The sequence below is a fragment of the Argopecten irradians genome, chromosome 2 (assembly GCF_041381155.1).
Source record: "Argopecten irradians isolate NY chromosome 2, Ai_NY, whole genome shotgun sequence".
In the NCBI taxonomy this organism is placed as follows: domain Eukaryota; kingdom Metazoa; phylum Mollusca; class Bivalvia; order Pectinida; family Pectinidae; genus Argopecten; species Argopecten irradians.
In genome coordinates this window covers 8233736-8251253 of record NC_091135.1, presented here as the reverse complement: position 1 = coordinate 8251253, position 17518 = coordinate 8233736, and the positions used below count along the sequence as shown (strand labels likewise).

Below are 17518 nucleotides of genomic sequence, written 5' to 3'. Positions count from 1 at the left end.
ATCTAAAATTGTATTGGAGCGTAACGTAGAGTATCGTAGTGGAGCGGAATTACAAGTCTAAATTTTAATTAGATTGATGTATAAGCTAAAGTTCTGTGTATCAGTTAATGTTTTATGCACAAAAACCTGTGTTTTCATACATGTAAAGATTACGAAATAGCAAAGGACTCGGAACATCGCCCTGACGTACCCATGCAGTCGTACCAGTCATTTAACATTTTGGCATCGATTCCTTTGTTAAGCAGTTTTTGCTTGTTTTGGAATTTCTTACATCGACTTTCAGGATACAAAACAAAGACCAGTGTATGTTCATTTCGTTGTTTCATATTCTGAGTGGCACATGAAGGAAGACTAACTGAGTTTATAATGCGATTATACTGATGAGTTACTGACAAGGAAAAGCGACTTTATGAATTGCATTACGAATTTCAATTATGCTTTAAACAAAGATATATTTGAATAACAAGGCTATGGATCAACCGTGGGTCTCCAACGACGTTAAAAAAACCAACAACAAAAAAAAACATGAATATCTTTAAGTCAAGTTACTTGAGGCTATTTTTAATGTTGAAAAAGACGAGCTTTGCAAATCCTCGGCCCAAGGTTTTAAATTTTTGAAGATTTAGTGTTATATAGCTTTAGAGCAAGACATCTTCGATACTCCATTACGGAATTTCTACATTTGGCAGTTTAAGCAATGTATCGACGACGGACTGAAGAGCTAAGAAGCAGAGGTCATAAAGTCAGATGTATCAACTAGTCACACAGTGATTGTAAATGGTTTTATTTACTTTGGTTACATATTACGCGATTTATTTAAAAATTTAAAACCCCCGTGAACGAGTTACAGTAGACAGTTTGTGTCCCGTCCAATGAAAGATATCCTCAATCTCCCCGTTGCAATCACGTGCACTCTATTGTAGGAGTTTCAAAGAAGTTTCGAAAAGTGCTATATGATCGCAGATTCGTAACCCCTGGAGATCGATGATGAGGCGAGAGGATCATGATTTTTTTACTACAATCACAATGTATATGGTGTCTAATTATATATCTTAAGTACATACAAAATAAATCACGATCGAATGTCTTGTCGCTATGATGGGATGGAGTACATATTTGTTTATTTTCTTGTCTCCCATTGAGAATTTGTATCAAGCATGACGTATGTAAATCCAATGTCTACAAAATGTACTTCCTTTTCTAATGATAAGAGCACGATAAAATGTCGTTAAACTTCAACGGGAGAAAATAATTGCCATATGGCATGTTTCAAGCAAGGTAAACTCGAATTGAACATTGTACCCAATTTGAAAAAAAAAGAAAAACAATGGTTTGTACTTTTAAAAGATTAGGGTCTCTCAACAACAGCAAGGATAACACGAGATGGTGTCAATGTGCACGTGACAAAAAAATGTGACATCTATATAAATTGGTTTGGTGTCGACCAAAGTTAAAGCGATCTGTCTGCTTGTATAAGAAATCGAAGTAAAAAATAGGAATTGCCTTTCCTTGATAAACCCTATAGCTCTCCAATTCATTGTGTGGGTCTGTTTAGCTTCGTTATATGAATTAAAGTTTTCTCACATTCATACGTGAGATCATCACTAAGCCTGCCTAGTATAGTACACAAGCTTTATTCGATGCTGTATTGTCCAATTAATTTGTACAATACTTGTGTTTGTATCACGTGGGACTAGCGTGGCAGACTGGACAATGTCCATTCCGTGATTATACAAATCATTAGCTAGCCATGACCTTGACCAACAGCCATGTACATACGGAATAATAGTACATTTTGTATGTGTACTCTTACGCCTCATTGATTTGGATTGATTTGCGAATGTTTACGTTCTGATGGCAGCTATGGCTAATTTCTGCACGTGTTCTGACGTCAGTTTGTATCTTACTTCTAGTAAGCAACAGAGGGAAACCAGAATGCCCGGAGTAAAAACACAGACCGACTTTTTACAATTTAAGAAAATACGGTTAAAATAAAATCGCGATATTAATTTGAAAATGTGTCAAAATGCATAAAATATACATGTACATGTATAGTAAACATTATGACGTGTCCAAGTACTTTTTTCCGCTATCTGTAGCTAAGGCTCGGATGTTTCTCTGTCATATAACAACTCCGAGGGACTTCAACCAACGATATATAAAATATATATTACAGCATACTATATATTCACAGAGTTGGTTGGAAATTCGTGCTACGTCCCCGTGTAGTAAATTGCCCGCCCTACAGGGGATATCATCATTACATGTATTGCTAACCGTTCGCCAACAACAACAAAGAGGTGAATCGACAATGATCAATGGCTATATACGTATATATATATATATATATATATATTGTCTTTGCTGTCCTTTCTAAATAGCATGGACAAAACCAACTTCGATAGGACAAAAAATATTTTAATTTCATATTCCGAAAACGTTGGTGATTATTTCACTTACGGACCCGCTTGCGTTCGATTCCTTTTTAGTAGCAATAAGGCTCATGACACTCATTAGTTAGAGCTATAAAATTCAACATTTGTACAGTTTTCAGTGATTCATTGTGAACTGCTAGTCCTTTCACATTTTTTCAAATCGTTTTTCGTCCGTGGTCCGTCATCCCGGCCGGACGTCCATTCTTCCGGTCCGTTAACATTTCTTAATACCGTTATTTCTCAAAAAGGGCTGAAGGGATCTTTCTCTTTCATATGAAGGTTCCCCTAGGACCCTAGTTGCGCATATTGCATTTTGGGACCGATCGGTCAACAAGATAGCCGTCAGGCAGCCATCTTGGATTTTGATAGTTAAAGTTTGTTACCGCTATTTCTCAGAAAGTACTGAAGGGATCTCTCTTTTAAGATGTACAATGTAGGTTTCCCTAGGGTCCTTGTTGTTCATATTGTATTTTAGGACCGATCGGTCAACAAGATGACCGTCAGGCAGCCATCTTAGATTTTGATGGTTAAAGTTTGTTATCGCTATTTCTCAGAAAGTACTGAAGGGATCCTTCTCAAATTTCACATGTAGGTTACCCTAGGGCCCTATAGCTAGCTGTGCAAATTGCATTTTGTAACTGATCGGTCAACCAGATGGCCGACCGGCCGCCAACTTGGATTTTGATAGTTACCGCTATTTCTCAGAAATTACTTAAAGGCCCACTACCTTTCCGAAACGGCTTTTAATTTTTAAAATGAAAATGTAAAACAAGATCGATATTTTTGTAGAGTCTTAAAAAATATTAACTTATCGTTAATACTACATTTATCATCACCTTCTGTACGATTTGATTAAAATAAATAAAATGTTTATTTTCATAACGCGGGTCGTAGTATGTTTCCCGCCGTCATCCTAAATACCGTGCGGTAGTTGACTATCACTGCGCCACACGACAAAACAGCGAATTGACTCTCCACTGTTATCATATATTACAAAGGAAATCTTGCATATGTTTGGTGTTGTAACCTTATTTTAGGTCATCGGTATGCATTTTCTGATGTTATTAACGTTTCTTAAGAAACCTTTATATTTTGCTCCGGAAAGGTAATGGGCCTTTAATGATTCTTAATTCTTAATGATGTTTTCCAGCACAAGCTCCTTTTAGATCCTCTTTGCTGGACTCACAATATTATTTAGTTACATATTATAAATTATAGTCACTTCCTAGCTGATATTCTCTTTTAAGTTGTTGTATTTGATTTCCTGCTCGTTCCAGTGATTGTCCAATCTGTTTTTGAAAGTATCCAATGTCTTAGATGTAACGACATGCTGGTAGGTTATTCCATTTTGAAGCAATCCTAACGGAGAATGAATTCTTCCTAATCGATGTTTTAGTATGCTGGGGGAATATTTTCAGCGAGTTTGTCCTAGTGCTAGATCTCTCTGATGTGTCGGACCACATCCTTATGAACTGGGTTGCTCCTTTTTCATATCTCCCTGTAACTGCCTTCTATGTTTCTATCATGTCGCCTCGATTCATGCGTAGGTTCCCCTTGGGCCCATGTTGTGCATAATGCCTTTTGGGATTGATCGGTCAACAAGATAATCAACCGGCCGCCATCTTGGATTTTATTGTTGAAGTTTGTGACCACTATTTCTCAGAAAGAACTGAAGCGATATGTCTCAAATTTTATATGTAGTATGTTTGAAAAAGTTTGAAAAGCAGGACAAAGATCCTTCTTTCCAATGTCAGACAAAGATAATTCTTTGGTGGGCGCCAAGATCCCTCTGGGATCTTTAGTTTTCTAAAGAGGTAATTCTAGCATCCATGTAGCATTCTATCACTAGCGGTCAAGTTCTGGTCGGGAAGGTGAAACCATTACTCTTTCTGTATGGTAGCTGCAATATTGTAGCACAAAAGACTTTTAGACAGATAATGGTGTCGTCTTTAGAAAGGTATAGTAGGTCGGGAACGTATATTCGTTCCATGGTGCATGTAGCTACCAGGTACTCACGGGCGTTAGTCAATCTTTTTTCTTTAAAACTTCGACTTTCGACAGACATTTAAATATTTAAATAGCAGCAAACCAAAACACTTCGAACAGGAGATACATCTATAAATAAGAACACAATTACGTCATGCAAAGCTATATACCATTCGGTAATGTAAACAAAAACGTAGAAAATAATATTTCTTTTGTATCTACGTGTATGAAAGGGTCTGTCAATGGAAAAGCCTATGTATATTGCTTCCGAATATCACGCGTTAGGTGCAAAAATAGATTTTATCGTTTTAATGTCAAGAAACAGCACGTCCTTGTCGTTGGGCGATAATCATGAGATGAGTGATCTCATACCCTGTGCAGAAAGGTATTCATGTACATGTTTATAGGAAAATTTCAGACTAAGTTACTGTCCAAGACCGATAATGATCATCATCTTATAGTTTAGTAAAGGCCAAAGTATTATCTGTATTGAAACACAGTACACAATGTAGTGTGAAATACTTAGGTCTTACAAAATAAAGGCTAATTAATGTCATATACCCCAAGTCTGAATTACTGGATATGAAGGTCAGGAAATTTTGAATGATATTGCTAAGGAAATACCAGACTATTCCGGTGAGTCTGCAAAGTTAAAAACTAGTACTACAAGGTCAAGATCAAATGTTATGTCCGGGGTTCATATGTATATCTCTACAACAGAATGCATTATATATGAAATGAAGAAATATCACTGATCAAAACGGTTTTATTTATAAAAGGAATCAAAGCCAAATACTTCTTTTTAAGCTTAGTTACTGTTGTGTAATGTTCATGTCAGAAACCGAGTCACCGCTCTATCCTGTCACAAAGGATAACGGATGACTCGTGGGTTGTCGACAATGTTTGTTTATTATTTGTTTGATTGATTATTTTAACGTCCTATTAACAGCCATGCTCATGTAAGGACGGCCTCCTATGTATGCAGTGTGTAGCGTGTGTGAAGTTTTGGGAGACTGTGGTATGTTCGTTGTTGTGTCTTCTTGTATAGTAGAACTGTTGCCCTTTTTATGGTGCTATATCACTGTCCAAGCATGCCACCGAAGACACCAAGAAACACACCCCACCCGGTCACATCATACTGACAACGGGCTGTTTAATGCCAATAAGGATAGATCGGTGATGAGCGATGACGAGCGATGACTCGTGGGGTTCCAACCATGTGTAATGTTAACCTTACTTAAAAGCAGGCGTCGAAATATGATGAACACATAAATAAAGCACTAATGAAAGAAATGAAATATTTTATTTGACAAATATTCTGGGCACATCTAACCAAGACGTGCGATAGGCTAAATACTGTACCAGCATACATGATGGGCATCGTTCCCATGCTGAGGGCTACATCACCATGTCAGGGCTTCTTTACTTTCCTTGCTACTGATGTTTCTGAGCTTTTCTTCTTAGTTGTATTTATCTATTATAAACTCACCCTTGACAATATGCCTGTTTACATTTCAAGCTGAACACTAAAGTTCCTTGTAATAACTTAAAAGATCCTGTTTTATTTGATTTTTTTTTTGGTTGGTCCCAGCCAAACTCGACAATGATCTCCAATAATTATTATTTACAAATGACAAATTGTTGCCTAGAAATATAACAAATACCTGAGTAAATACAGACATTTTGTCACCCTTAGGGTATAATAGGATATCATAGAACAAAGATCCTCATACCACAGCAGAAATCTGATTGGTCAGTGACATGATTAGTGGACATTTGATTGGCTGGATAGGATATCTGTTTCTGAGGTTGTGTTCGGACTGAATCCCGCCACAGTAACAGCAGATAGATGCCCTATTCAGCCAAAAGAACTAAGTTACCCTCATATTGTACATGGTGATGTAGCTGCATGTTTAAATTCTGCTCACTCACTTTCACACATACATGTATTTATTTGAAGAATCACAAATTTTGTTGTTCTATTTATATTAGTAAAAAGTCTAAAAAGATTTATTAGAAATACATTCATACCATATAGATAATAAAAAATATTTCTTCCTTCCAATAGATAAAGGGTTTCTGTGCAAAAGAATTAAAAACTGTTTATTGAATGTGGAAAAAGGTGTACAAAATCCATTGGAAACTAGTTGTATTCACTTACAAAAAACATTGGACCATTTTGATTTATAAATATTCATTAGAAATAATTCCAGGTCACTGATTATATTCCAAGTGCATATAATTGATGAACACATATTTGAATTCCATAAAATAACAACTAAATAAATGAAAACTGGACAATTGAAAAAAATAATAATATAAAAACAGAAAATGAAAAAGGTGTTATTAATCAAAATCATGTAGCTTACATAATTACTGACGGATAAACCCAAGGAGATCACTTTCTGGAAAAATCAAGGATACCGGACCCATGTCATTTCTTTCCAGTAAAGTTACAAAATCATAAATATCACTCCAACTTAGCAAAAAACTTAAACAACAACAAAATCAAATGGTTATAAAGTGACTGAAAATCAGCTTATCTAATGAATTAATATTTCAGTGTTCATGCTTCAAACACATCATTTGCAAGAATTTTATATATTTACAGACGATAAATCATACCTGATTTAGGATTCTTTGGTCAGAAGTTAAGGGCAAACAGGGAGCTTTACCTGTAAGACATAGAAACGTGTCGCGAAGAAAAGTAAAGTGTTCTCTTTTTAACAGGTTGTCTAGTTGTCAGGAGTTGTTGAGAAAACCATAGACATTTCTCACACAAGGTCACAAGTTCACAACCTTACAATCAAAACCTGGTCCCATGGGGAGGTAACTCTACATAACTAAAGATTTGAAGAAGAACTTTTACAGTAACAGGGAGTTGTGCTTTTATGATACATGTTGTAAGTGATTTTGTTATATACATATGAAACCCTCAGAAAGTTTTAAGACAGGTCTGTTTACAAGTAAATATTATTCAGTTACATAAATATAATCTATTGCTACCAGGCAATCAAATATAAATTATTTAAATATATATACTCCATTGTATATTTGAAATTTTTATTTGATCTTTTTAACAAAATACAAATATCTTGTACATTTAAAATCTCTATGAAAAAATAAGATCATCATTCCTTTGAATTACACGGTTAATATTGATTTATCAATTCATATGGAGTCCAGATAATTCCCCTAAACAAATAAAAACAGAATGGCAAGATCATACAAAATACTTGAATATACTATCTATAGAAAATGATGAAATCAGTAAAAGGGAATCAATGGTCTTGAATATTAATTCTTGCAAATTGATGTTAAGATATGAAACAAGAACCCTAGTGGTTAAGTGTGTGGAGGTGAAGGCAAGAGTTCTGCTAGGAGGAGCTCTACTAGCTTAGTAATTCCTGTTTGTAAAAATAGAAAAATAAATCCCAAGCACAGGTTAAATATTTTCAGAAATATGATGCAGGCTTAAATCAAGCAATTTCTGTTTGATTTACAAATATATCAGTAGTTTATTAATCTTTAATCTCAAAAGACTAAAAAATATAACTGGCTAAAATATTGACCCTTGTCGAATTCCACCATCAAAATATCGCCAGTGGAATCTAATAATTATTTATTTGCATTTATTTGGTAAACCTACATGCAAAAAAGGCATGGGCTTGACTGTATATATCTAAAATTGGCAAAACAATATAAAAATTTTATTTGAAGAAAACTACTTACAAAAGAGTAGACTTATCTAGAAAAATAGAACTACAAAGTACACAAACGGTTTAATCAATTTTTTTTATAACAATTGTTTGGTGAATGATTCTGAGTACAGAAAAGTGCTAAACTATTGTAGATTTTTTTAAAGCTTATTACGACAACAATGAAATCTTTCATAGAAAAAAAAATCTGAAATCTAAGATTTATCTTATTCATAACAACAATGAAGTATAATATTTTCTACTCAAATTCTAGACAAAATATCTGCAATTCAAAAGTAGTTGTATTGTCATCAAGGCTCGCAATAGTTCAATTACCCCGATACAAATACCCCCAAATAAGAAATTCAATTTATTATGTAAATCCATTTCATAAGCACTTTTGTCATTCACTCACCAAGATCATTCACACAGTGGAAACCATAATACTGCAGTATTTAATAATTACATACTTTTGTACACATCATTTTTGAAATTCAAGAATTCCTTACTCAATATAATATTTTCTTCACATCCATAGAATATGTCATGAAGTAAAGAAGAAATATATTGGCAATTTTCAGACAAAATACAACCTCTCATGATATTTTTCCTGAGGAAATGTTACTTTACATACCAGTTAATGCTAATTTTCATTTTAAGATGTAATCTATCAACTGACCCATTGCTCAATGCCCCTAACAAACTTAACAGACATTCTAAGCGTTTCAACAAAATCCAGCTTTTTCCGAGTTTTCGATCTACCAAGAATAAAGTTTCTATATTTTCTAATCACATACTCAGCAGATATAGAGAGAAAGCTTACTATGTATACCAGATGAGAAAGGAAAACTTGAATTTCATGAATGATTAAGTTGTACTTTATTGACCTGTAAAGTGTCATGTGACTTGATGGTCTTTGGTCATGTGACACATCTCGCACAGCAGTAAGATATATTTACTAAACCATTACTATAAAACAATTGTAGAAGTTAAATAACATCATTTTCCGTATTGCTCCTTTACCAATATACACGTGTGTATAACACTGGTACAGTATATCAAAATCTGATGTTTTCACACAGAGGGAAGTTTTCTGAAATGTGACAATGTATAAAGTACACACTATGGCCATAAGCCTTATAGAATGTAATTATCAAGACTAAAAATAATTTTTCCAAAGATTTGAAATACAGAAGAGAGAAAAAATACACAAGCATTTTCTTTTAATCCAGGTTTTTCTAAACTATACATATTGAAGATTCCAAAATTGACATTTCATTATTTTAAAATTTAATTGAAATTAATCTGAACCTGGTCTCTTGAATTTCATTTCTTATATTTTTTTTCCTTGTTTCAAATATTGAATATTGAAGCATCAATAACAAGTTAATAATGTTACAGTTAACACAGTTGCTAGTTTGAACAGAAATCAAACATTACATGTATTATATCCCAACAGACTCGATATTCACAATGTATCATTGACAACAAGACTGTGTGACTAGATTAAGGACGCCTACAATGTATAGTTCCAATAGACAAACTCACCACAAAACAGAATATGTATGTACAGAGGATAAACCTGAACAAGTGTGTGTGTGTGTGTGTGTGTGTGTGTGTGTGTGTGTGTGGGTGGTGGGGGGGGTGGGGAGGGTTGGTAAGTTTCTCCCGAGCCGTTACCAACTTCGTTGGATCAAAATAATAGATCCATGATCCTTGCAAATTACAATTTTATCAAAACTAAGAAACCTTATCTAACAACATTTCTGTTAAACACGCACTGATTAGGTACCGATTAGAATTTTTTTTATATAAAACTGACTGTAATGGTGTTTTTATTTACCATAATGCTAAAACAAATCACCAACATGACACACCACACAAAACCAGATAAAAAATCTCATTGCACAAAATAAAATTCTGATCCCTCACCCAGACATTACCCAGAGGTAAAGGCACATGGATTGTATATCATGCCCTCAACAAAAGGCAATAGCTGAGTTTGTAGTACGGGGACAATTGTTTACATGTTAAAGTGTTGACATGGTCAAATACAGCCTCTCTACGCCAGAGGTAAAGGTCACAGACACTCATACCGTAACAGTTGTAATACGGTAAATGAACTGACACTTTTAGTTGAGTTGTAAGAATTAATTACATAAATATTTATTCTTTGTGACACAATTCTAGATTACACTGCATTATGATTACAAAACTTCTGTTTATTTCTAGGTAATGCAAGATTCATAGTATTGCAGTGAAAACTCTGGTCACAATTATATCATGGTCGATTGAGTTATGTTTTTTTTCTCCCCTTTTTCGGCCAAAGCAAAAAATTTGCTTTGTTGATAAATGTCACATCTCAAACCATTTCCATGGGTCCTTATATCATATGTGTGTGACCTTAACTCCTGGTGTATCAAGGATCGGTCAAATACTACAGAGAGTTCTAGCTGTGTTAATCTATGGACAATATGTAGCAGAAGCATTATTGAATTAGCAAAACTGGTGCGAAATTTGAGAATAATAATTAACTAGTATACAATTAAAACAAGTCTTCACCGTCAGAACATTACTTACAACATAACAATGAAGACGCCATAAGAACAAAGCTAACACATTAAAAACAATAATATCAATTATAGTACACTCAACCACAGACATGATTACATAACGACCAAGCAATCTGCATATTAAATATGATACATGGGAGTATTTAGATACAAACCAGCTACCAAGAACAGCAAAGGTCATTCACTCCCCTAATTTCAAAATGAACTGTTCCATTCTTAAAATTGGAAGAGTTTATATGAGTATTCCGGGGACAACAGTAAATCCTGCCTTTATCTTTGAATCTAAACTGAATTACAAGGCTAAGTAGATATTGAGACTGTACTTTTCGAATTTCAAAGCAACCATGTCATCCACAATTTTTGATGACCTTTCATTTAATAGTTCTAACTCCTTATGCTGAATATTATCAAATATCCCAATAAAAAGCATGAAAGTACATATAACCTCTTTAGGTATTTCTTATGTTCTGTTTTTTTTTAATTAAATTATTCTCCATTGCAATTATTAGATTTGCAATCTAAATCATTGAGCTATGTACATTACTGACCAAAATGCTTGGTGGACCAGCTGAGTTCAGTGCCCCGCACCATAAAACTATTCTCAGACAGATTTTGTACTCAAGTATATGATTTTCCATAGATTTGAGTAAAAAATCTGTTGGGAGAAACTTTTAAGGGTGCCGTTCCCTGAGCATGACTCTATGGCAGGAAGGTTTGAATCCATATAGAATTCATTACAGTTTGAATTCATATAACATGACATACACTACAATAATTATATTTACATACGACTGAATATTATTACCATGTATTTTTATATACTGCAACAATACAAAACAATTACCCTATCTCACAACAAATGTTCTGTCTGATATACAAATCTATTATGAATAAAATTTTATCATTTTGAATTTTTAAATCATAACAAAAATAGGGTGTGAGGAGATGAACGCTGGATTTCTTAGTGACGAGTTTTACTGATTGATGAAAATACGCATTGGCTGACTTGTTCCTGTCCCTCTAAAATATGTTTAAGTGAGAGTTAAGTTAAGACCTGATTTCAAGAGTTAAAGCTGACCACTGCCTATTGTTAAATTCAACGAAACTACAGCGGAAACCATCAACAGTATAAATAAAACTGAAGTCAAAGACCTTGCCATGATTTCTCGAAACTTAAGTGCAGACTTAAGTCAAAACTTAAGTTTTTCTCCTTATGTAACTTAAATGAAAATTTATGACTTCAGTTACTTTTTGACTTAAGTTTGTTTCGAGAAATTGGGGTCTGCTGCTGAAGAATAGTATCCCTCATCATTCTACCTTGTAATAATGTGAATATGAAAACCAGTCAATATGACTCAATAAATCTGGGGTTCAATATTGATGTGGAACTATAAATACGAGTTTCTCCTGATTCAAGACGATTAATTTAGGATAGAGGGACTGATAACTTTACCATTCTTTTAACTAACTTTAGAAACCTTTGTTGACACTATATGGTACTGACAATGAATAGAATTCATTGATGAACTATGAACAGATGCAATTACAACCATTTCTGTCGGTGACCTTTTTTTAAAGGTCAAAGTGCAAGTGATAATGGAGATGAAGTGTTGTGAAGTTTGAATCTCATCAGAAAATAACTTAAACATCAGTTTATCACAGAAATTAAAGACATTTTGATCAAACAAACCTCGTAACAGGTGGGAAATATAACCAATCTACAATGTGTAATATCGTTTTCACCTCTCAACTCCCACATCCAACTATCTGTCCTCGAGGGTCATGGGTCAACATAAAATGTAACAAAATGACCCGAGCTGACACGGGACAAAGGAACTTTCATCAGGTCAAGCTCTACAGACGTTGGACATCAGAACTTGACCGATGGTAGATACAATGATTAATAGGACTGATGGAAGTTGTGACTGTAGACCGATATAATGCTGAAACACTCGCACTTATCACAGATTCTTACACCCCATTTATCAAACGTTTTAGCCATACCATACTATTAGAATTGCAATAATGTGTAAATTTAAGTCAACAATATTTAGTGTCTAAAAAGAAATATAGTAGATGTAATTCAGTTAAAAATATGCTGATAAATATTTGATCAATACCAATTTGGTAAAGTACTCTGACACCCAGTATCAAGAAGTAAGTGACCATTAATCTGGCAGTTCATCAACAAAAAGTCACATAAAATATGACCTCTACATGGTGATTTGGTAAAAAACATTTTTTATCCCTAGTCAATAATGTGACAAAATTTTCTACCAGTAAAGAACTCCACAAAGCTTTCTATAAAGAAAGTATATGACAGAGTTCTCTATGAGGAAAGAATGTGACAGAATTTCTGCCAGATAAAAATGGTCGCTGTTGCCTAACGAGAAGTAATATGGCTGATCTATACACGGCTACCATGATATTGTCTCTATAAAAATCCTGGATATTATACATTAACTTAATCCCAGTAGCATGTACTGTTGTGCATGTATGGCTGTACTACTGATGCCCCCGACTACTTGAAGATAAACATTTAGATAATATCGTGGTATATTATGATAAACTTATATCAACATGCTTTCTAGATAACCGAGTGTATTCTGGTTGTTTACACACGGCCAAATCAATCTTCAAGTAACTATTTTATAAATATTCAATTTTCCTTGGATCTGTATAGGGTATTAGTTCACCCATATACTAACCATTTCCCTACCCAATTATGATTTGTTACCTTGCATTAAAGGAAACAGAATCACCGATAAATTTTTCTGTTCTAATCAGACAAATCTTTTACTTAAATTCTGGATGAATGTTCTGTACAAGTATACAATATGTACTATAATGGTTATAATCATACTCTTTCATACCATGCATAAAAATATCAGGCAAGTTACACCATCATACATTCAGACCAGCATGCGGTCTAACATTTAATCTCATTAGTTAATAATAGACAGCACTTATCAAAATATTCAGGTAATTGACACTAGAAACACCCAGTTCATAACTCTGTCCCCAGAATTAGCTTCTGACTCACCAAGTCAAAAAGATCTAGAAGTATTAATATATGTACATTTTAAATAGGATTTTTGAACAAAATAATCAATTAAGTTGATTAAAAATTTAAATATTGAAGTTTTTAAATATATTTTTTTTGCAATCTAATGCATACTTTTAACATTAAAGCATGGCATGAGTTGTAATATAAATAAAACACCTGATAATCAATAGATTAATTAAATCATATACATAATATATACCCAAACGAAATTACCTGACAAAACTGACCATATGTTAAAGACCAAGGATATAAATTAATACAATGAGCTTTAATTGCATTTGAATTGGCATTTCAATACCGTACTATCACTCGCGACAATGGACATTCAGATGGATATTTGTGACTTTGATTGAGTAACGAGGTTGCCATTTTGTTTTAGACAACCCCTGGACTTTACTCTTACCAGTGATCAACCAGTCAGTATGTGTATCCCCTTTCACAAGTGTCCAAGCATCTTGAAGTTCTGTGAACCTCTGACCTTTCGATTAAGGATCTTATTTGCCTGTTTCTCTTAACCAATGTTTGACCATTAAGCCAAAACTTCAAAAAGTCTGATCTTAACACTGTTTCATGATCCAATAGTTTTCTGACCTTTCAATTAGGGATCTTATTTTTCTTGTTTCTCTTAACCAATGTTTGACCATTAAGCCAAAACTTCAAAAGTCTGATCTTAACACTGTTTCATGATCCAATAATTTGAAATTTGATTTGTTCTTAACAGGGCCAAATTTTTGGGGCAGACAAGGACACTTGGAGTTACCATGGATACAAGGGTCACATGACTAGTGTCATACCACTGCAGACCTGTGATTGCAGCGACAGGCCAATGGCCTTACTGCATACACCACAGGCCTAAGTCACTCACACTGTATCATTAAAATTCCATTCATAAATGACAGATATAGTAAACCCATCAGACACGCTCACAAAAATGTCAACAATAACATCATATATTGCACAACAGCTGCTCAGCTGAATACTATAGGAGACCAACGGCTTGGCGTCAAAGGACAAAATAGGATCGTTGCAATCTCTTTTCAATACATTTTGGCCTCACCAGAGTAGAGAACTGCCAGGGGAGATAACTCTTTATCACACTTGTCTGCGGTACATATTTCTCTGTGCATGACATAGCACTGCATCCAAACTTTGACTAAAAAAACTGTTGGATAAAAATTGCTCCAACCAGAAGGAAAAAATATTTGAGCTGTATTTACAATGCACATCCACACAATTGCACAGTAATAAGCTTAATTAAGAAGTGTTAACGAGAGGCAGGACTGATTTCCCTTGTGAGAGGACCCCCTGGCTTATATGGCTGACGTCCCAGCCAATGGCACTAAGACACGGCCTTGACCCTGTGGTGGTTGTGATTGTGATTGTGATTGTGGTTGTTGTTCGGTTGAATTGCATGTCCATTTTCATCTTCACTGACGTTTTCTTCTTCAGAGCTTCGGATGTCTGTGACTTCCTGTGAAGAACAAGATAAAGCAGTCAGTGTTTGTAATCAACATTGTATTATAGCATGGAAATGATGTAAATAGGTTATGTGAATAGCCAAAAACGTATCAACATCAAGCAGATTTCAATTAAGCATTTTATAAGGTTGAAATGAAACCACTTAATTACTGTACAATTATACACTTAGTAATAGAAAAGAGTTATATGCAAATAAAAATATATTACACTTAGTAAAAGAAAACAGTTCAATACAAATATATGTGAATATATCAAAATATATAAGACATTCATTTCATTTCATTTTCAAGCTATACTAGTGATTCATTTTAACCAAATTACAGTTATACAGTGCCTTTAGTCGTTACTAGCACCTGATACTAGTGAATGATGTCAGTAACCAAATGAGGTGGAACTCAGTGCAGTCATTTACACTTAACCAGTGAGTTATGTCCCTTGAGTCATCATAAATACAAGTTACATCCATGAAGTCATTATACCAATAAGTCATGTCCCTTGTGTAAGAGTTATGTCCCTTGAGTCATTTCACCAGTGAGTTATGTCCCTTGAGATATTTCACCAGTGAGTTATGTCCCTTGAGACATTTCACAGTGAGTTATCCCTTGAGTCATGTCACCAGTGAGTTATGTCCCTTGAGACATTTTACAGTGAATTATCCCTTGAGTCATCATAAATACAAGTTACATCCAAGAAGTCATTATACCAATAAGATATGTCCCTAGCGTAAAGAGTCATTTCACCAGCGATTTATGTCCCTTGAGACATTTCACCAGTTAGTTATGTCCCTTGAGTCATTTCACCAGTGAGTTATGTCCCTAGAGTCAGTGTATCAAAGGGTTGCAACCCCTGAGATCTTATAAACCAGAGGTGCATATGCCCCGTTATATAAGTGAGTTATAGGCCTTGAATAAATAATCGGTGAGCTATATCTGGTGAATTCATCCTTTGTTCAAAGATTGTCTTGAATCCAAACATTTGGGAAAGAATTTTTTAAATATTTATACAGCTAAAATAATGATGCATACAAAATTTCAAGTTGATCATGATAAAATGTCACTGTGAAATTTGTAGAAATAAACTACAAAAATCTTAAATTACAAAATTGTAGTTTATTTCAGAGATTTACGTCAAAAACACATTTCAGGGAAACAATCAATTAAGACTAAATAGTAGTTGAAAGTTCTTTTGATCAATTTTGGTACTGTTATCTGTTATTGCAATTCAAAAACAACATCTGAAAACTAACTTAGATGAAATGAGAAATGATCCAAAAAAGTTCCACAATAATAATTATTATATTTGATTTGTAAAATAACACAGTTACATGTCAATTTATTTAGTCGAGGCTATGATGATGGATTGGAATTGGTAATGCTCATATTATTTCCATCATTAAGAAATTGTGACAAATTACCTAGCAAATAAAACAACAAACAAACAAAAAAAGAGAAAAACCCCACACAGAAGTTGTCAGATTAAACTAAATGTCAATGTTAGTATTCAATGGATATGGGGTGAAATACTTGTAGGTTCTTTTTGTATTGATTAAAGCTTAGAAGGAACATGTTCCATAAAATGAAAGTTTAGAAATCTAATACAGCTTTTTAAATAAGGAATTAACTTGACAGTAGTTTTTACAAACTTAACTCCACCCGTCTAATATGTACTGTCATCCATCTTAAGAAAGTTAGGTTAGGAACAAGAATTTTTTTTTATAGAACGAAAGGTTGCAACTGCTGATGGTTTCATGCCTTACGAATTTTTGACTGGCATATGAGCCAGGTATGGCAATTGAGTCTGTATTTTTTATGCGGTCTCTAGATTTTCTTCACAAACAAAGCCTGCCCCACCCCCTCAGAGCAGCCCTAATTATCTTAGCTGCTAACAGGACAAAAAGCAAACACACCCTTACGCCTTTGATAGATAACACCAGTATCTAGTGTTCTCCATTGCTAATGATACAATCTGTTATTCAGAACGATTAAAATTAACTGAGGATGAGCCTGAACAAAGTATTTCTTTAAAGGTCAAAAGTCAAATAAAGGTCACAGTACCCTACTTTTCACATATGTACATGTATCCTATCTGACTGCGTCGTGGAAAATAACAACAAAAAGCAAAATGGAAATAAACAAAATATAAAATAAAAGAAATTTAAATTAAAAAAATAAAAAAGAAAGGAGAAATGCCACAAAGACTAATCACTGTTGCTGTAGCATGAGCTGACCAGTGGTCAGCAATGACCGGCAGGGTCGGAAGACACAAATCAGCATTATATAC

The 17518-nt window shown here is 34.1% G+C and overlaps 1 protein-coding gene across 4 annotated transcripts in view; it reads right to left on the bottom strand.

The window, feature by feature from the left end:
- Positions 1–8499: 8499 nt before the first annotated feature.
- LOC138314338 (ceramide synthase 5-like) overlaps positions 8500–17518 on the bottom strand; it is a 73005-nt gene continuing 63986 nt past the window's right edge. For all 4 annotated transcript variants that reach the window (XM_069254631.1, XM_069254632.1, XM_069254630.1 and 1 more), the window contains one exon: positions 8500–15230. In XM_069254631.1, the coding sequence (XP_069110732.1) occupies positions 15099–15230 (132 nt within the window). In that variant the 3' untranslated portion in view covers positions 8500–15098. The remainder of the gene's footprint in view (positions 15231–17518) is intronic.